We start from the raw sequence: 17,412 nt of genomic DNA, 5'->3' as shown, positions 1-17,412 counted from the left end.
TTGCCTGGGGATGGGTAATGTTTGCTGTATAATTATAGAATGGTGTGTGTTACATTCCTTTGGACTTATTTGGTAACTTCAGATTTACAGAGCATATTCCAACCGTAACATAAGATCCAGATAACCACTACTTTGTTCAGCTAAATAAAGGTCCCCTGAAAACATGGGGTACAATATTAACCCCCGTCTTGCCTGTAAAGATGTATTGTGGAAAAGTTGTCCAAGAATGTCCTACTGAAAAGAACATGTGGTTTTGCAATTTACATTACCTGTGACTTTATGTCCCGATGTAGAATTTTCCTGTCATGGACATGTTTTAAAGCCAAGCACAGCTGAACAAACCAGTCGAGAATCTAAATAAAACAGAATGATCCATATAATGAAATAGCAGTACAATCCTGAATTTGCACAAAATCACTATCTGCTTCTATGGAACGAAACCCGTTGATGACCTGTTGTGGGCACTAATTAGTGTGATCCCTTTGAAACCCACGGTCAGTTCCTGATATCATTGCCTCCACTACTCTGGTACAATTATCCAGTTTATTTACTGCTGCTCATACTGCCTCTAAACGATTTAATCGATCTGCATCTAATTAAGCGAACCTGTGTACCCACACTCAACGTTTAAGCAACCGTTTTGATTCAGCCTGCTGCTCAACTACCCACTGTTGGAGCTTCACTATATGTATAGACCAAGCCTGTGGGAAGATTATCACTTGCTACTTATTGGGTCCCCTCACTGCATGGTATGTGAACAGAAGCAGATTCTTCAAAAGTTTTATGATTTTAGGTTCATTCTTTTATTCTCCTCATTCACCATCCTTCTCTCCTCTTTATTTTCCACTAGAGAGACAGAGAATATTTGTGGGGGTGGGGGATAAGGAGAGAAGGATGGTGAATGAGGAGAATACAAGAACAAAAAAACTAAAATCATAAAGATACTACAATATATATATTTACCATTGTAAATATATCTCAATGGTAAACACAAACACACACCAGTCAAGCCACAAGACTTGTTTTTCCCCACAGAAATCTCACTTTAACAGTGCTCTCACTACTGCAAGGGATTCAGGGTAGTTGTATGCAAATGAGCTGAACAAAGAGCAAAGTATTAACTATCCACTTCAGGTGGAAGGGGTTTTCATCCACATTTTTTCCCCACCACAACTCTGTTGAGATTTATACATACATACGTTGTTTTTTTTACATTAAAGGAACACTATAGGGTCAGGAATACAAACAAATATCCCTGACCCTATCGTGTTTAACCCACCATTTAGTTAGCTAGCACCCCCTTAGTTTAAAACTCTCCTTATTTCCAGCGTCGCGCGGGTCCGCCGGCGCTGGCCCTGCCCCCTTTTTTACATCATCAAAATGGCCGATTTTTAGCCATAGGGAAAGCATTGGATTGGCTAAAATCGGCACTGGGCGGGGCCCAATGCAGTTTTGGCCAATCAGGACCTCCTCATAGAGATGCATTGCAAGTTCAGCGTTTCCATGCAGAGCGTGGGGACGCTGAACGTCAGGGCTGTTTTTTCGGCAGCACTGACCCAGGAAGCACCTCCACTGGCCATCTGAGGAGTGTCCACTTGGAGGTGACCTCTAGAGGCAATGTAGACATTACCGTTTGCATGAAAATTCCTGAAGGGACCTATTATACTCACCAGAACAACTACATTAAGCTGTAGTTGTTCTGGTGACTATAGTATCCCTTTAAGAAAGATGCACTAACTATCCATTTTGCTCAGTTTTATTATGATTGTTTTTTATATGTAATGCACTTTATTACTATTTAGATTTTTTTATGAATTCGATAATTGCATATGCACTTTTTGTCTAACCAAACAAGTTTGTGTAGTACTAGACACTGTTTCTTTTGCTATAGTTTTTAATAAAATATAGCGGTTTGCTCATATTGGTATTTACTTTTTTTTATGCCGCTCTCCTTACTTTATATTTTATGTATGGACTTCTAAGAACTGGACACAAAATACCATTAACAAAGGTCCATGAACAAATAATGGACATGGAAAACAAACAAAAAAAAAAAAAAAAAAAAGTCGTTCTTTAGGCAGAAGGCTTTGTACTGTGGGGATTATGGACACACATGTTCCTAACAAAACCTGTTAAAGGACCACTATAGTGCCAGGAAAACAAACTCATTTTCCTGGCACTATAGTGCCCTTTGGGGGGCCCCCACCCTCAGGGTCTCACTCCCATGGTTGGTACTCTTTTTCCCAGCGCTGGTACTCTCCTCCCTCTTCTGATGTCATCGGCTGAATGCACATGCGCGGCAAGAGACGCTCGCGCATTCAGCCAGTCTCATAGGAAAGCAAAGCATTCTCAATGCTTTCCTATGGACGCTGGCGTCTTCTCACAGTGAAAATCACAGTGAGAAGCGCTTCTAGCGGCTGTCAATGAGACAGCCACTAGAGGCTGGATTAACCCATAGGTAAACATAGCAGTTTCTCTGAAACTGCTATGTTTACAGCAGAAAGGCTTAATCCTAAATGGACCCGGCACCTAGACCACTTCATTAAGCTGAAGTGGTCTGGGTGCCTTTAGTGGTCCTTTAAATGTAAACTTCAATTTACAACATTAGCACACACAAGCATTATGTGGGTCAAAATATCGCTTCTGCAGCACAAACAGGAGAAAATGAATTAGCAAATAAAACCTGAAAAAATAAATCTGCTTCTATGTACTTTATAAAGTGGTAAACTGATGTTGACCTCATCTTAAAAGGTTTTCTTTTTTGCTACAAAACCCCCTGAGGACAGAGGCAACTGTACAACTTTTGAACAAAAACACCGGTCGGCCTCCTTGCCTGAAATTATCAGAATTGACAAGCTCAGCCAATCCAATTATTTCCTATAGGAAAGCAAAGGGCAGAGCCAAATGCCACTCTGGCCAATTAGCATCTTCTCACAGAGATGCATTGAATCAATACATCTCTATGGAGAATGTTCAGCGCCTCCATGCAGAGTGTGGAGACGCTAAACTTCAGTGCTGCACATTGTGGAGCACTGACGTTCAGCGTCTCCACACTCCGCATGCATTATGGACAAAATATTAGAATTCGGAAAATGTCTATTTACTCTGTGTATCTGTGCTCATTATTCACTGTGTTAACCTGTCTGCTTCTCCTCTAACCCCTCCTTTGTTCAGTAACTGTTCCCATCGACTACTGCCTTGTGTAACAAGATGGTGCTGGAATGTGTAGGAGAGTTCCATGTTAGTATTGACATCACGGCCAGTAGGATGGAATTAGATGAGACCCCTTAAAGTGTAACCAATTGTTGGTGTATTTTCTCTGTTATCTATAATTATGCATGTGACGTATTTATGTCTTCACAAGGGGCTCCCGCCCCCTGATTAAACATTCCTCAAGTTCTTCGTCAACCATGAAACTTGTTTCTGGTGTGAATTACTTAGGAGCGTGCACGCATACATTTTAAACAATCTGGACAGGGGCAGATATTCATATAATCAAACACTTGGTTTGATCCAAAACACATGGAGGCGCCGCACATTGTGCTGCACTGAACCAAGAAGTACCTCTAGTGTCCGTTTGAGTGACTGCCACTGGAGGTGTCTTTAGGCAGTAAATACTGTCCTTTTCTATGAAAAGGCAGTGTTAACATAAAGAGATACCTGCAGGGACATACTATACTCACCAGAACAACTACATTAAGCTGCAGTTGTTATGATGACTATAGTGTCCCTTTAAAAAAGGGAAGGAGCAGATATCACACAATCTTGCCATTTGTTCCCACAGAATCAAGGCGTCCTGGTAGGTTAATATGGCTATCCTTTCCTTAAAAAAATCTGAAGCATCCCAGCCGCTTCTCTGCCTCCTTTGCCCTTTCTCCCTTCCTCTTCCCGCCTTGCCGACCTCTGCCGCACCTCCTCTCCTCATAGTGGTTCGACCTTGCTCCACGCAGCGGAGTATGGACCCACTGCCCACATGAGCTGATCAGGGAGACCACCACAGTCTCAGAGACATTCAGAGTATAACTGGACCCCCGCATGGGGTGAACACCCAATATATATCACGAGCTTACGGGCGAACAGGTTGGGGAGGCGAATTACTGCAGGTGAGACGGTTGGCTAACATAGCGCTACAGGAGGTATCAGCTGGGCATGTACAAAATGACCATGGAGCCACTTACTACTGTGACACAGACAATACATAACGGGTGTGACATACTCTCTAGACCATTTAGTTTCGCAGACACACACAACCTTTAGCCAACCTGTAACTAACGAACAGGAGAAACACCTCCATACACAACCGTACTTACCGAGGGCACATTTACCTACCTATTCCCCCCCCTCCCCTCCTCCCTCTTCATTTTAGTTTGGGTCATTAAATAAAGATTGTTGTTACTTTTATACTTCACATTAGGTGTGTGGTTGATTTGTACATATTGTAGATTTGATATTCAACAACCAAGGGGAGTGGTTTACTCAACTTTTAGAACCATATTCTTAGACACATACATGTTGTATGTTGGAAGATGCCCCTACTTTTTAAAAATATGTATTTACCTTAAGCTTTTCATCACAGGCCCATATTAAGTATTCTGGGATTGAGATAAGGATTCTAGGAGAGCATGGATGCTACTAGGGTTCAAAATTTCCACTCACCACATTGCCATTGGCAAATGAAAATTTAGCACTGGCAAGTAGAATTCACCCCTTATGAGTATGCTATGGCTTGCAGTGGCGAGTAACTTAAGGTCTGGCTAGTAGCATAGAACTTCAAATTTCAAAGTCTCAGTTATAATATACAACTCTATACCATCACCAGAATATGAAACAAATATGTTTGCTAGCAATTTACATATCACTTTGTCAAGATGCAAATGTATTATTTGTGAAGCAAGTTGTGTATACATGTCCTCTTCAAAGTGGAACAGACAGCACCAAGAACAGCATTCAAATATTCACAACTTACAAATTAAATGCAGTTGCTTTATCTCCTACTCCTAAGCGCCACAGTGAGTATGGTTCTCAGATCTACTAGTAACTGGATTGAGTTGCAAATGTGGCAGTAAAGAAAAATACATTTAAAAAAGTAAAATAACTGCTGTAATTACATTTCACCATAATTTACCTGATCTTCTGAGAATAATACTCCTTTTTGTGTATTTATTCTTTTAAATAGATCCCCTCCTTCACAATAATCCATCACAATGTACAGACAGCCACTTTCTGAAAAAGAGAAATAAAAATAAATAAAAAGTCTTTTGATATGGTTCTGTATAGGAGTTTGGTTGTTTTAAAAATAAAAAACGTGTATTTTCTTAGGCTTAAAGGTAGGAAGCAGAAAGTGACTATAGATGGAATGTTCACAGCTAGTTTTAAAATGATGGGGCAATTCTGGGCCCTACACTCTATTCCACAGTGGTTGATGAATGCAGGTAACACTACACAGGAAATATGTGTTCATTGCAAAAAGAGTGTATATTATTTGCCAGATTACTTGAATACATGCAATGAGGAAACAATTATTCTATAAGGTTGCTCCCAGGACTTTGCAGTTCAAAGCCTGAGATAGCATCTCTGGACCTCTGACACAGCTACCCCTGCCTCATTATCCTTTGGTGGTCTACCGTTTACTCACAACCCAAGACAGTCTGACAGTAAGGGTGGCAGTGTAGGGTTACTGCTTTCACCCCACAGCTCCTTCAAACGTCAACCCCCCCCCCCACCCCCCAACCCCCTTCCCTCTCTAGCTCCTCCTCTGAAATTCACTCCCCCCGCTTGTTCAAACCCATATCTGCAAACATTGCAGTTATTTATTGGTCCCCTGGTTCCCCTGGTCTCTTCCTTGACCATTTTGCTGCCTGGCTTCCTTACTTCCTTTCAAGCGAAATCCCATATTCTTGGGGGATTTCAACATTCCCATAAACCCACCCATGACCTCAGTTGCCTCAAAACTTTTTTCAATCACCTATAACTATCACAGTGGGCAATTTCTCCCACACATGTAGCTGGCAATACACTAGATCTTATTTTTTTTTCAAACGCATGCACAGTCTCCAATCTCTGTAACACTCCTTTTCCTCTATCAGACCACCACCTCCTATAATTTCTTCTTGAGTGCGACACCCAACATTTTCAGCCTAAACACCCTCAACTCAGAAGGAACCTGAATTCTCTTAACCTCCAGCAGCTCTCAACTGAGATCCATTCATAACTCACATCCATCCCGATCTTCTCTTGTCCCTCCCTCCCTCCCTTTCTCCTCAAACGCTACCCCCACCTCTGCTACCCCCTAGATGCTGCAGCCCTGCTCCAAGAACGCACCTCAAGGAGGCACGCCTCCAACCGTGGCACACCAAGTACACCTGCTACCTGCAGAAATACTCCCATTCAGCTGAACACTGCTGGAGGAAGTCTCGCACACTGTCGGAATATTTGCACTATAAATTTGCCTTGCGTTTAAACAGCGCAGCCCTCACCCTTGCTAAACAGCCTTACCTTTCCTCTCTCATTAGTTCATGCTCTCACAATCCTAGGTGTCACTTTAATACTTTTAACGCTCTTCATCTCCCTGCTGTGGCCACCCCTCAAACTAATCTTTCAGCTGATAGCTTTGCATGTTAATTTACTAACAAGATTAAACAGTTAAGGAATAAATTCTTCCCCCTTTACTCCTCTCTATCTCAACCTCACTTGGACCATACCATCCCTACCCTCCAAGCCTTTTCTCAAGATACAGAACAGGAGGTGGCTACTCTTCTCCTTTCCTCTCTTCCCACCACGTGTCCTCTTAACCCCATACAGTCTCACCTCATCAGATTTTCAACTGCTCTTTTTCCTCTGGTGTTGTTCCTGCTCCCCTTAAGCATGCTGCTGTTGTACCCGTCCTAAAAAAAGCCATGTCTTGACGCAGCTTCTCCCTCCAACTATTGTCCCATATCCCTGCTGGCTTTCTCCTCAAAGTTTTTGGCAAGACTTATCTTTACCCGTTGACTTGCTTCCTCAATTCCAACGCTCTCCTCGACCCTCTTCAGTCTGGATTCCACCACCTCCACTCCACGGAGACCGCTCTGATTACAGTTACAAAATTATCTAATTGCAGCTAAATCCAAAGGCCACTACTCCATGCTAATTCTTCTCTGCCTTTGACACTGTTGATCGTGGCCTCCTTCTCCTAACTCTTCAATCTCTTCGTCTCTGTGACACAGCCCTCTCATGTTTCTCCTCCTATCTCTCCGAACGTTCCTTCAGAGGTCTCTTTTTCTAATAACACCTCCTTCCCTCATTCTGCCTTAATCTGAGTCCCTCAAGGTTCGGTTCTTGGTCCCCTTCTGTTCACTCTCGCTCTATACTGCCTCTCTTGGCAAACTCATTAATTTGTTTGGATTTCACTACCACCTGTAAACTGATGACACCCAGATACATCTCACCTCCCCGGACCTCTCCCCTGCAACGTGTCACTGCTTGCCTTTCTTCCATCTCTGACTGGATGTCCTCCTGCTTTCTGAACCTCAATCTTTCTAAAACAGCTCCTTGTCTTCCCTCCTCCTAATACTGATCCTCTGTTTTCGCTCTCCTTTCAAGTTAGTGGTACACACACACACACACACACACACACACGTCCATCCTTGCAAGTGCCCTGTCTTGGCTTTATACTGGACTCTGGCCTCACCTTTGAGCCTCACATCCAGTAGGTCACCAAATCCAGTCGATTCCACCTTAACCCCTTAAGGACACGACATGTGTGACATGTCATGATTCCCTTTTATTCCAGAAGTTTGGTCCTTAAGGGGTTAAACATTGCCAGCATCGCCCTTTTATTATGCAAGAATCTACTAAAGAGCATGGATTATTGTAATCCCATCCTAATTGGTCTTCCCAAAAGCCATATTAGCCCTGCTACAGTCTGTAATGAATGCTGCTGCCAGACTGATTTTCCTACCACACCTCACCCCTGTTACTCTTTACATTGGCTTCCTGTATACTATAGGAGTCAATTCAAAGTACTAATGCATACCTAGAAAGCACAGATCCATAGGTATGCCAATTCTCAATCTCTCCGCTCGGTCCAGGACCTTCTCCTGTCTGCTGCTCGCTCCCGTACGGCCAATTCACGCTTGCAGGACTTTTCGCGGGTGGCTCACTTCCTTTGGAAATTCCTGCCTACTACAATCAAACCTAGTCCTAATGTGTTTTACACCCCACCTTCTATAGACTGTAAGCTCATTTGTGCAGGGTCCTCTTCATCCTATTGTTCCTGTAATTCTTTGTAATGGTCTCATTTATTGTTAAATCTCACCCACCTATAATATTGTAAAGCACTACAGAATTTGCTGGCGCTATATAAATGCTAATAATAATAATAATAATAATAATAATAATAATAATAAGTAACTTGTCTACAAGGTCTATCAAATACATGCAGGTGCCACCTCTCTGATCAATTCCCTTGTGGTTTTCAGTAAGGAGCTGGTGCTTTGCCCATGCATGCAGTCTCACATTTATGAGTTCATTCATGAAAACCATGTATGAAGCCATTAAAACTATAGACCCAATAAGCAACCGGCAGGTGTTCATGTTTAACTTTAGGTTTTAAAAGGACACTGAAGGCTGGAAGGGACAACCATTTTGAATGTAGTATAGAGGTAATAGATTAAAACATGCAAAATTGCATTAAAATAAACATATACACACAAATGGATTTGATGCATAATCTGATAGCAGCAGCACGGCAGTTCTATAAGGTGTGTGTGGGCTAGCTTAGTGAACTAAACCAGTGATGCTCACTTCTACACACTTATCTGTTACTTAGAACTGTACAAAAATTACCTTCAAAAGATTCTATGTATTGGACAATATTTGGATGCTTCATATTCGCCAGCACTGCAACTTCTTTTCTCGATTCCTGCCTCTCTTTGTTGGACATCTTAAAAGGAATATATAAAAGATAAACATATTACGTTTCCCTTATGGGCATGATTTGGACAGCGATCTAGATGGACGAGTAAGATCTTCGTTCTGATTGTGACACCCTTCCAATAGCTTTATATATTCCATAGACTTACTGGCAACCTCATATCTCGTGACAATATGTATAGCCAGCAGGTGAGGGAATCTTTAATGGCCAACTTATTCTTAGCCAAAAATAAATAAATTGCAGGTCGCTTCTCCATAGGATGCTGGTGCCAGTAAACTAAGCCTTAAAAGCGGGGTATCGGGATGATGACAGAGTCTGCAAAACTGCTCTCTTGGCAAGATCATCCTCAATATAGGTGGCTTAAAAACCTTCCTAGCATGAGAGATTGACTGCAGCAACAGAGGAGTAATAGTTGAGATTCTCGCGTTGGGTCAGAGAATAGCGGAGTTGGAAGATAGGGTTGTGGAGTCCTACAATACAGCTACACACAGATCTAACACCATTCAGGTCAGGCTGGTTGAAATGGAATCCATTATTAAGGACCTAATAGATCGAGGTAGAACTTATGAATTAAAGACTGCCCAGAACCTAGGAGTCCTTAAGATCTATCATTGTAAGTATATTTAATTTAGCCCTAAGCTACTCGATATCTCAGATTACATGCGTCTAATCCAGGGGTCCTCAAACTCCGGCCCCCCAGATGTTGCTGAACTACAACCCCATGATTCTTTGATTTACATAGATAGCCAGAGAATCATGGGAGTTGTAGTTCAGCAACATCTGGGGGGCCGGAGTTTGAGGACCACACATAGCCCTACAGGCACATTGGCTGGAAGGAAAAACAGATTAAATCATTCGATTTAATTTATTTGAGACCAAGAAAGACATACTCAAGATGTCCAGGAACACTATACTTACCTACAACAGAACCTCTTTAGGTTTTGCATGATCTGTGTCCATCTACTATTCAGAGGAGAAGGCTAGGGAGACCAGTTGCTGATATACTATGTTCCCATGGTATTCTTAACAGGTTTTAGAAATTTGGACAAGATGCTCTCTTACACTAGTTTTGTTTCTCGTTTGGCATGTAGTTTATGTGTCCCCCAAAATTTGCGACAAATCACTATCGTAGACTTTTTCAATTATACTGTACTTTGGATATGTAATGCATACATTGAGATTGCTTTTCTATTATATTTTAAAGAGACTTTCTTTTTAAGCAAATGGCAGGTCAGACTTACAAACAAGAATTTTATAACATAAATCCAATACATGTGCCACTCAAAAGACTTTAATACATTCAAACCAACGTAAGAAGAAGACACAGAGAATAAAAAAAAAATTAGGAGTTCCACGTAAGGAGGGGGGATGGGAATGTAAAGGTCCAGAGAATGCTCACAACCCTAGTGAAAATTGACTCAAAGCTCAGTGATCATTATGACAAGGACTATGAGGCCAAAACCGGTACAACCGGACTGAACCAAGAACCTTGGAGGTTAGGCAATTCATTAAAATTGCTTAGCTAATTTTGCAATGGACCAAGCACCAAGATGGCTTAGCAATGTTTCTCCAGGTCTCAGCCAAAGCCCTATGTGCCTCTAGCGCAATATTGCTTATCAAACGGCGTTCATGCAAAGTGCATAAGTGGATGAACCTGCTCCTGCTTAGAGAGAGTATGTCTGATAGGTGAAGTGCATTCACCAATTTAAGTGCCTTTGTCGGTCAGTATTTTGTCTATTTTTATTCAACTGTGGTTATAACGTGGGTTTTACCCTTTCAGTAGCAGCAGTGACTCGTCCTCACAAGATACAGTAATTTCCTTGTACTTTCTTCAATATGTCTTAATTACATGATTAAATAAGATGTCCCAGTGTAATATGAACCAGGCCACTAAAGTGAAGGGTGGAATTATACCTCACATCCAGTAGGAAACAGACTGAAACTCGATTACCTCTAAAAGGAAGCTAGCTAATACGTTGTAGCTCTCTCTATTAATGACAGATTCTAGTTATAGAGAAAAATAAATAAAAGGAAGCTAGCTAATACTTTGTAGCTCTCTCTATTAATGACAGTTTCTAGTTATAGAGAAAAATACATTTGTTGCAGTGTATCGTCTTCACCCGGACAGAAATTTTCTACGTATATTTCAGTGGGGATTCAAATTTTTTTTTTTTTTTTTTTTTTATTTGTAGACCTTTTATTGAGCTACACTTCTCTGCCATCCTCTATATTCCATTTTATAATATAGATATTCACAGTGCAATAATTTTTGGTTTTATTTGGGCTTCTTTTATTTCATCTGTAAAGTCTTTGCACTTTTTTTATTTTACTACACATACCAATGCAAAGACAGAGCCCTAATGAATATGTATAGCTTTAAAAAAACACTGTACTAACCCATCCATTTCCAGATTCTAACATTTTCCAAACATTCTAATGCTCTCTGTTCTATTTAACGCAGGCATAAATGGCTAATGCTTTTTCTTGCATTCTGCCTGTTTATTTCAATTTTGTAATGAGGAACATTGTTGACAGTACTAGATGGTATAGACTAAATATCCGGATGCACTGTTAATTGTTGGTAACCTAAACCATAAGCTTATATAAAAAAAAAAAAAAAAAAAAAAAAAAAAAAATCACCTTGCTCTGACGTGCTTGTATTTTGGTAATGTATCACATTATTAACAGTTAAGTTAAAATAAATAAATAAATCCAATACCCTTACAAGCTTTCAACCATTTTGAATCTGGAGTTTTATGATGATAGGTAATGGTCAGCTGAGTGTGTGTGTGTTCAAAGCCACTGCAGTATAAATGTGCTCTACTGCACAAATTGCACATGAACTCAGTGACTAAATGTGAATTGCTGTAAACCCCACTATGCAAAACTAGAGCCCCACAAACTCCTGAATAACTGTGACTCTACTAGGACTATTTGTAGTAAAAAATTCTCTTAAATACAAGTGTGGCATCTAGTGGAAGGAAATGCAATTTAATTAAATGTATTAGCATTTGACAAATTGATTTTTCAAATCAGAAAAACGTGTCATGGTTAAATAGGGTGTAGCCATAGAATGGATCACCATTGGCACTACCCTAAGGGAAGCCTAGTTCATGACAGATTGAGGACTGCACTTCTAAAAAGGTTAACCCCCAAGTACCATGTTATCTCTAGATTGCAAGCTCGCTTGAGCAGGGTCCTCATTAACCTATTATTCTTGTAACACTCTATAAATGTGTCAGTTGTTAAATTACCCACTTTTATAATATAATAAAGCGCTTTGTGATAAATTGGTGCTTTATAAACGCATAAAAAAAAAAATAATGTGCCCCAACACCAAATAAAACTACATAGTGTCAATTCACAGCTATCCCTCGCCCCCCTGCGTGCTGAGATACAGCAGACCCCATTAAACCCATGTCAGCTTGGCCATGAAGTGCCGGCTGTGAGCTGTGCTCGGTGCTGTACCGGGGAGCTGACACTCACCTTAGAGATGCCGATCTCTTTAATGACATACTGCCTGCCATCGGCTTTGGATTTCACCAGGATGGCCTTTCCAAAGGAACCCTCCCCGATCTGGCTTATTTTCACGTACTTCTCCATGTCTGTTGGGGGTGAGCCCTACGGCATGACTGTGCTCGCGGCCCTGGGTGGGGGATGCACTTGGCTCCCAGTCTCCGGGACTCGGCTGGTCGGCCCGCTGGCTGATGTTAGCGGTTGCTGGGCAGCGGAGCCGCCGGCGTGCGTCGCACAAAAATGACGTCACGGACCTGTCAGCCGCCCGATCCCGCTATCAGGGCTCTCTGCGAGCTGTAACGAGCTGTATGGACGGTGTGTTGTCATCAGAGGAGGGTGGGCGAAATGCCGAGTACAAAACTGTTATGTGCAGTTTGCTGGTTGTCTAATGTTGCTAAGTGAAGCATCGGCAGACATCTTTACTACGGGAATAAAAGTGTATTTTTTATATTATTTTTTTTGCTGTTTATGGGGCGTTTATTCCGTGAAAAACGAATTGTAGTGTAATGAAATCAGATAGGGTTATTGAATAGAGTGATTGTTGGGAATTCAAACTAAATTAGATATTTAAGAACAAAATATGCATAATTTTTCCAATTTATTTTGGCCTTAAATTGGAAATTTACTTTGAATTCCCGAGAATGCTCACTTAAAGGAACGCTATACTGTCAGAAACACAAACACGTATTCCAGACACTAGTGTTAAAATAAATGTTTCGGTCACCGGCCCCCTCAGATCTTACTGAAAAGGTGTTTTTACCAACCTTTTTCCCCCTCACTGCTGCTGACCCAGCCTGGTTCCACCGCCATCTTGATGATCTCAGCCAATCCAATGCTCTCCCATAAGGTAAGAAATATGGGGAAATATGGGTCATAAATATTCAGTCTGATGTGGCTGCACTGACATACAGGGTCTAACAGGACGACTGGGAGCCTTGAAATCAACTTCCTGGGACTGTGTTAGCTAGCCTGCTTCTTTGCAACAAGTGGTCAACGCCAAAATGAAGCATATGATTGCCGCTTTGCTGCATTGGATAACACACAATGCAAAAAACAATTTGAAGATTCAGGGCATTCCAGAGGAAGAAAACCTAATTATTATCCCTCCTCCCTCCCCACCTGCTAAAAGTATAGAGAAATTGGCACACTTAGTATTGGGCATCCAGGCGTAATCTTTTAAACTTATAGGTATATCCCCCACCTAATAGCTCCTGAAGAAAATACATTTTGCTAACAAGTGTAGTTTGCAGACTTAGATTAGGTAGCAATGGTACTATTGATGTACCCTGTTAGGTTTACCATTAGTGCATCTTTCGTTGAAGGATCACTATAGTGTCAGGAAAACAAACTCGTTTTCCTGACACTATATAATCCTTGGGAGACCCCTTCAGCCACTTACCTTAATCCAGCGCCGGGCTCCCTCGGCGCTGGTGACCTCTCCTCCCCCGCCGATGTCAGCGCCCGAGTAGAGCGGAATGCGCAGCAAGAGCCGCACACGCATTCTAACAGTCCATAGGAAAGCATTTCTCAATGCTTTCCTATGAACGTATTGCACGCTGGATGTGAATTTTGCATCCAGCGTCGCAGAAGCGCCTCTAGCGGCTGTCAGGAAGACAGCCACTAGAGGTTGGATTGCCCCTGCTATGTAAACATAGCAGTTTCTCTGAAACTGCTATGTTTAGATGCGAAGGGTTAAAACCTGAGGGACACTGCACCCAGAACACTTCATTGAGCTGAAGCGGTCTGGGTGACTATAGTGTCCCTTTAACTAAACATTGAATCCCTTGTTCGGTGTGTGTATTACGTGCTTGACTATCACACTAGATTGCATGTCATGGTTTATGCTTTTATTCTTTGTCTTTATGTCATGTTAATATTTTTGTGGATTAAATCAAAAAATAAAGAATAAAAAAAAAAAAAAAAACCATCACATTAGAAGGGACAGTGCAGATTTTGGAGCCTAAATCCCTCTGTCTCTATTTTATATGCTAATGTCCCTCATTTCTAGAACCCCCATCTTGTTGGTGTAACTGAGAGTATGCAAAGCTCCACAACAATAATACTCACAGTAATGTATCATTAAACTACAATAAATATCTTTAGAAATTAGTCTGTCTAAATAAGCTACACTGTCCTTGTTATAAATTACATTTAGTTCCATAAATTGTTATTAGTAATCAGTGACTCCCCATACATAAAACTTTCTTGAAAAAGATATGTTTCTTTTCAAGCCAGTTTTATAATTAGGGAGGCAATGATTGGCTGAGAGTGTCAGCTGACCGCTCTCAGCCAATTGGCGGCGCCCATGTCCGGCAGCACTCCGCGCTTCCTGAAACTGAGAATTTAGAAGCTGGGTGCCGCCTGCGGTATCTGAGGTTTGGCACTAGAGGCTTACTTTGGGGTTAACCCTGAAGATAAGAGTGCACCCGGGGGCCAACTGGCATCCTAACAACATAATTTAGATTAAATTGTTTTGTTAGTGGTGACCCTGTTTGTCCATTTCAAATGTTGGGAGGTATGGTTTAAGAATGTATTGACAACTTACCTGCGGCACCTGCCTCCTCTGCACCTGGACGCTCCTTGACAGAGTCAAGTCCAGTGGAACAGGGAAGTGTTCATTAGCTGATAGCACCCAGCTGTCAGCCAATGAGCTGGCACTACACATTGGAGCTAAATGCCAGGAGCATAAAGCTCAGGAGGATAAGGCACACGGCCGTCAGAGGAATCCAGGAAAGTTGCCAAACTGTTCTTATACAGTTTAACTACTTACAGTAGGGTGGGGACCAGCATCTTCCTGGCACGTGACCACTACAGTGGGTTAGGATGTACCTTTAAAATAACTTTGTTACAGTGGCAAATCCAGAGCATAAATTTGTGAGAGGCACTGCCAGATGTTGTGATGGTGCATTGGATAGAGCAGGGGTCTGCGTGCAAATACCAGACCCGAGCTCGTTTAGAGCTCCCCTTTTAGTGCGCAAAGAAACCAGTGGATGCAGACTGATACTGTAGAAAAAGCAGAGAACTTGGTCTGGAAGTACAGACCAAGTTATACCTCCTCAGCATCAGGGGCAGAGATCGCTTGGTTGCTGACGGGGGAGACAAGACACCGCTGGTCAGGGAGACCTTTTGATCTCCATGCCAGCTCGTTGAGCAGCTGGCAATCCCCTACAGTAACCCCAGAGAGCTGGTTCTCTTGATCATTGCCTAAGTGGCCTAATGAAAGCGTCAGCGCTCATTACACATCATCCCTTCTCTACTCTCACCTATATCACCTGAAATTCTATTTTTGTGTTCTCATTACATGTTTTCCCACTTCTACATCTAACCTACACATTCCATGCTCATTTCCTTCTTCATTTCCACTTTATACATGTTATCTCTCTCCCCTACCTATGTCATTTCACATTTGCTTTATTCCATGTCCCCAAATACTAATTTTATTGTAACTATTTATGTTCGCTCTCCCATGTAAATCTAACCCCTACTTCATTCTATTTCCCCTTTGTTTTGACTTCCTTCTCCCTCTCATTATATCATACTATCTACTCCGCATTCTCCTATGCTGCCCATTTTCTACCTCCCAATAATCCATTCCTCCACACACTTCCAAGATTTACCCTGACAGAGATGTGACCCAAGTAAGGGACATTTTCATTACTCCCATTTGAATTGTGGCTGTCTGTCACTGATTTTTGTGTAGTATTCTCAGATTAAATACTGCCTGCTCCAGAAGAGATGTGATGTTAAATCCCCACCAAACACTTTCCTCCATATTAGGCAGGTGGTTTTAATGTTGTGGTTGATTTGCTATAAGGATGGTTGTGTACAACCTTTAATTTCACAGTTTAGTGAATAATCCTGAATAGTACGTCCCAGTGAAGATGGATGGATTTTCCTAATTTTAAAGTGGATATTTATTAAAGGTAATATCGAGGTAAATGAGGTGAAGCTCACCTAATATACACATCTGGCTCAGAACAAATTGGTGTCTGCTACAAAAACAGAAAAGAACTTAACAAAATGCCATACAAATTATAGTATTTTGACATTTATATGAAGCATTATCCAATGTATTTTCTATGATAGGGTTTAGCTGCATTCACTACACTACATCCTAATGCTAGTCATTTTGACGCTGAATGTGGAGTACTTCGGAAAAGGGAAGTGTGAAGGTGGCAGAGTTGCTAGTTGCTGTCAGATTAAAAAAACTATTAGAGATGTTCTTGATTGTAAACAATACTTTGCTTTACATTGCTAGAGCGAATAGTGGTTTTGGTGCTTTAACTACTTGTTTGCTGGCTGCTTTTGTGGCAACTAATTCTGAATGATACCTCAAGAATTGTTTGGGAATTTATTCATCTGGCTTATTCAATTTGGAGTAAATTCCAAAAGATCGTTAACAGTAAATTATCTTCATAATATATCTTCTGAATTACCCCAATACTTTAGTTATGATTACAGTGAGTAACCCTCTGTGTGTTTGTTTACCATAACGCTCAACCAACATTTCAGCTGCTTAGTCCAAAACCACTTGAATCTGATATATGTTGTTCTGACATCTAGTATTTAATTTGTGGCTGCATCATAAATCTTTACTATTTAATTTTATTTTCCAGACATTTAGTTAAGGTGAAGAACTATTTAGTTCTTCATGCCCCCTTATAGACAATCTATGCATACTGCAATAATAATAATAATTGGAGCCCTGTACTATACAACCTCCCAAATGAAAGGAGCTGTATGGTCACCATATTAACTGGCTAAGCCAGCCAGGGGCACAGGGTAACTGCCCTAACTTGGCATTGCCGAGGTGACATGGTTAGAGAGCCCCTCAGGGACAGCTGAAGGTAACACGTGCTGTGCTAGTCAGACGTGACAGTCAGCTGCTCCTAAAAAAATGCGGCCTTCCCTAGCAACGCTCCCTAGCAACAGCTTCAGCAGCTGCCCGGAAGCAGTGCCCGGATGTGAGGTGCCTCCTCCCC

The 17,412-nt window shown here is 41.5% G+C and overlaps 1 protein-coding gene across 1 annotated transcript in view; it reads right to left on the bottom strand.

The window, feature by feature from the left end:
* NEK1 (NIMA related kinase 1) overlaps window positions 1-12,721 on the bottom strand; it is a 115,672-nt gene extending 102,951 nt beyond the window's left edge. The window contains exons 1-4 of the mRNA XM_063458188.1: window positions 12,401-12,721; window positions 8,827-8,923; window positions 5,126-5,223; window positions 270-353 (exon numbers count right to left, since the gene is read on the bottom strand). Of these exons, the coding sequence (XP_063314258.1) occupies window positions 270-353; window positions 5,126-5,223; window positions 8,827-8,923; window positions 12,401-12,517 (396 nt within the window). The 5' untranslated portion in view covers window positions 12,518-12,721. The remainder of the gene's footprint in view (window positions 1-269; window positions 354-5,125; window positions 5,224-8,826; window positions 8,924-12,400) is intronic.
* Window positions 12,722-17,412: the final 4,691 nt, after the last annotated feature.

The sequence above is a fragment of the Pelobates fuscus genome, chromosome 6 (genome assembly GCF_036172605.1).
Source record: "Pelobates fuscus isolate aPelFus1 chromosome 6, aPelFus1.pri, whole genome shotgun sequence".
In the NCBI taxonomy this organism is placed as follows: domain Eukaryota; kingdom Metazoa; phylum Chordata; class Amphibia; order Anura; family Pelobatidae; genus Pelobates; species Pelobates fuscus.
This window is presented reverse-complemented; position numbering and strand designations above follow the sequence as displayed.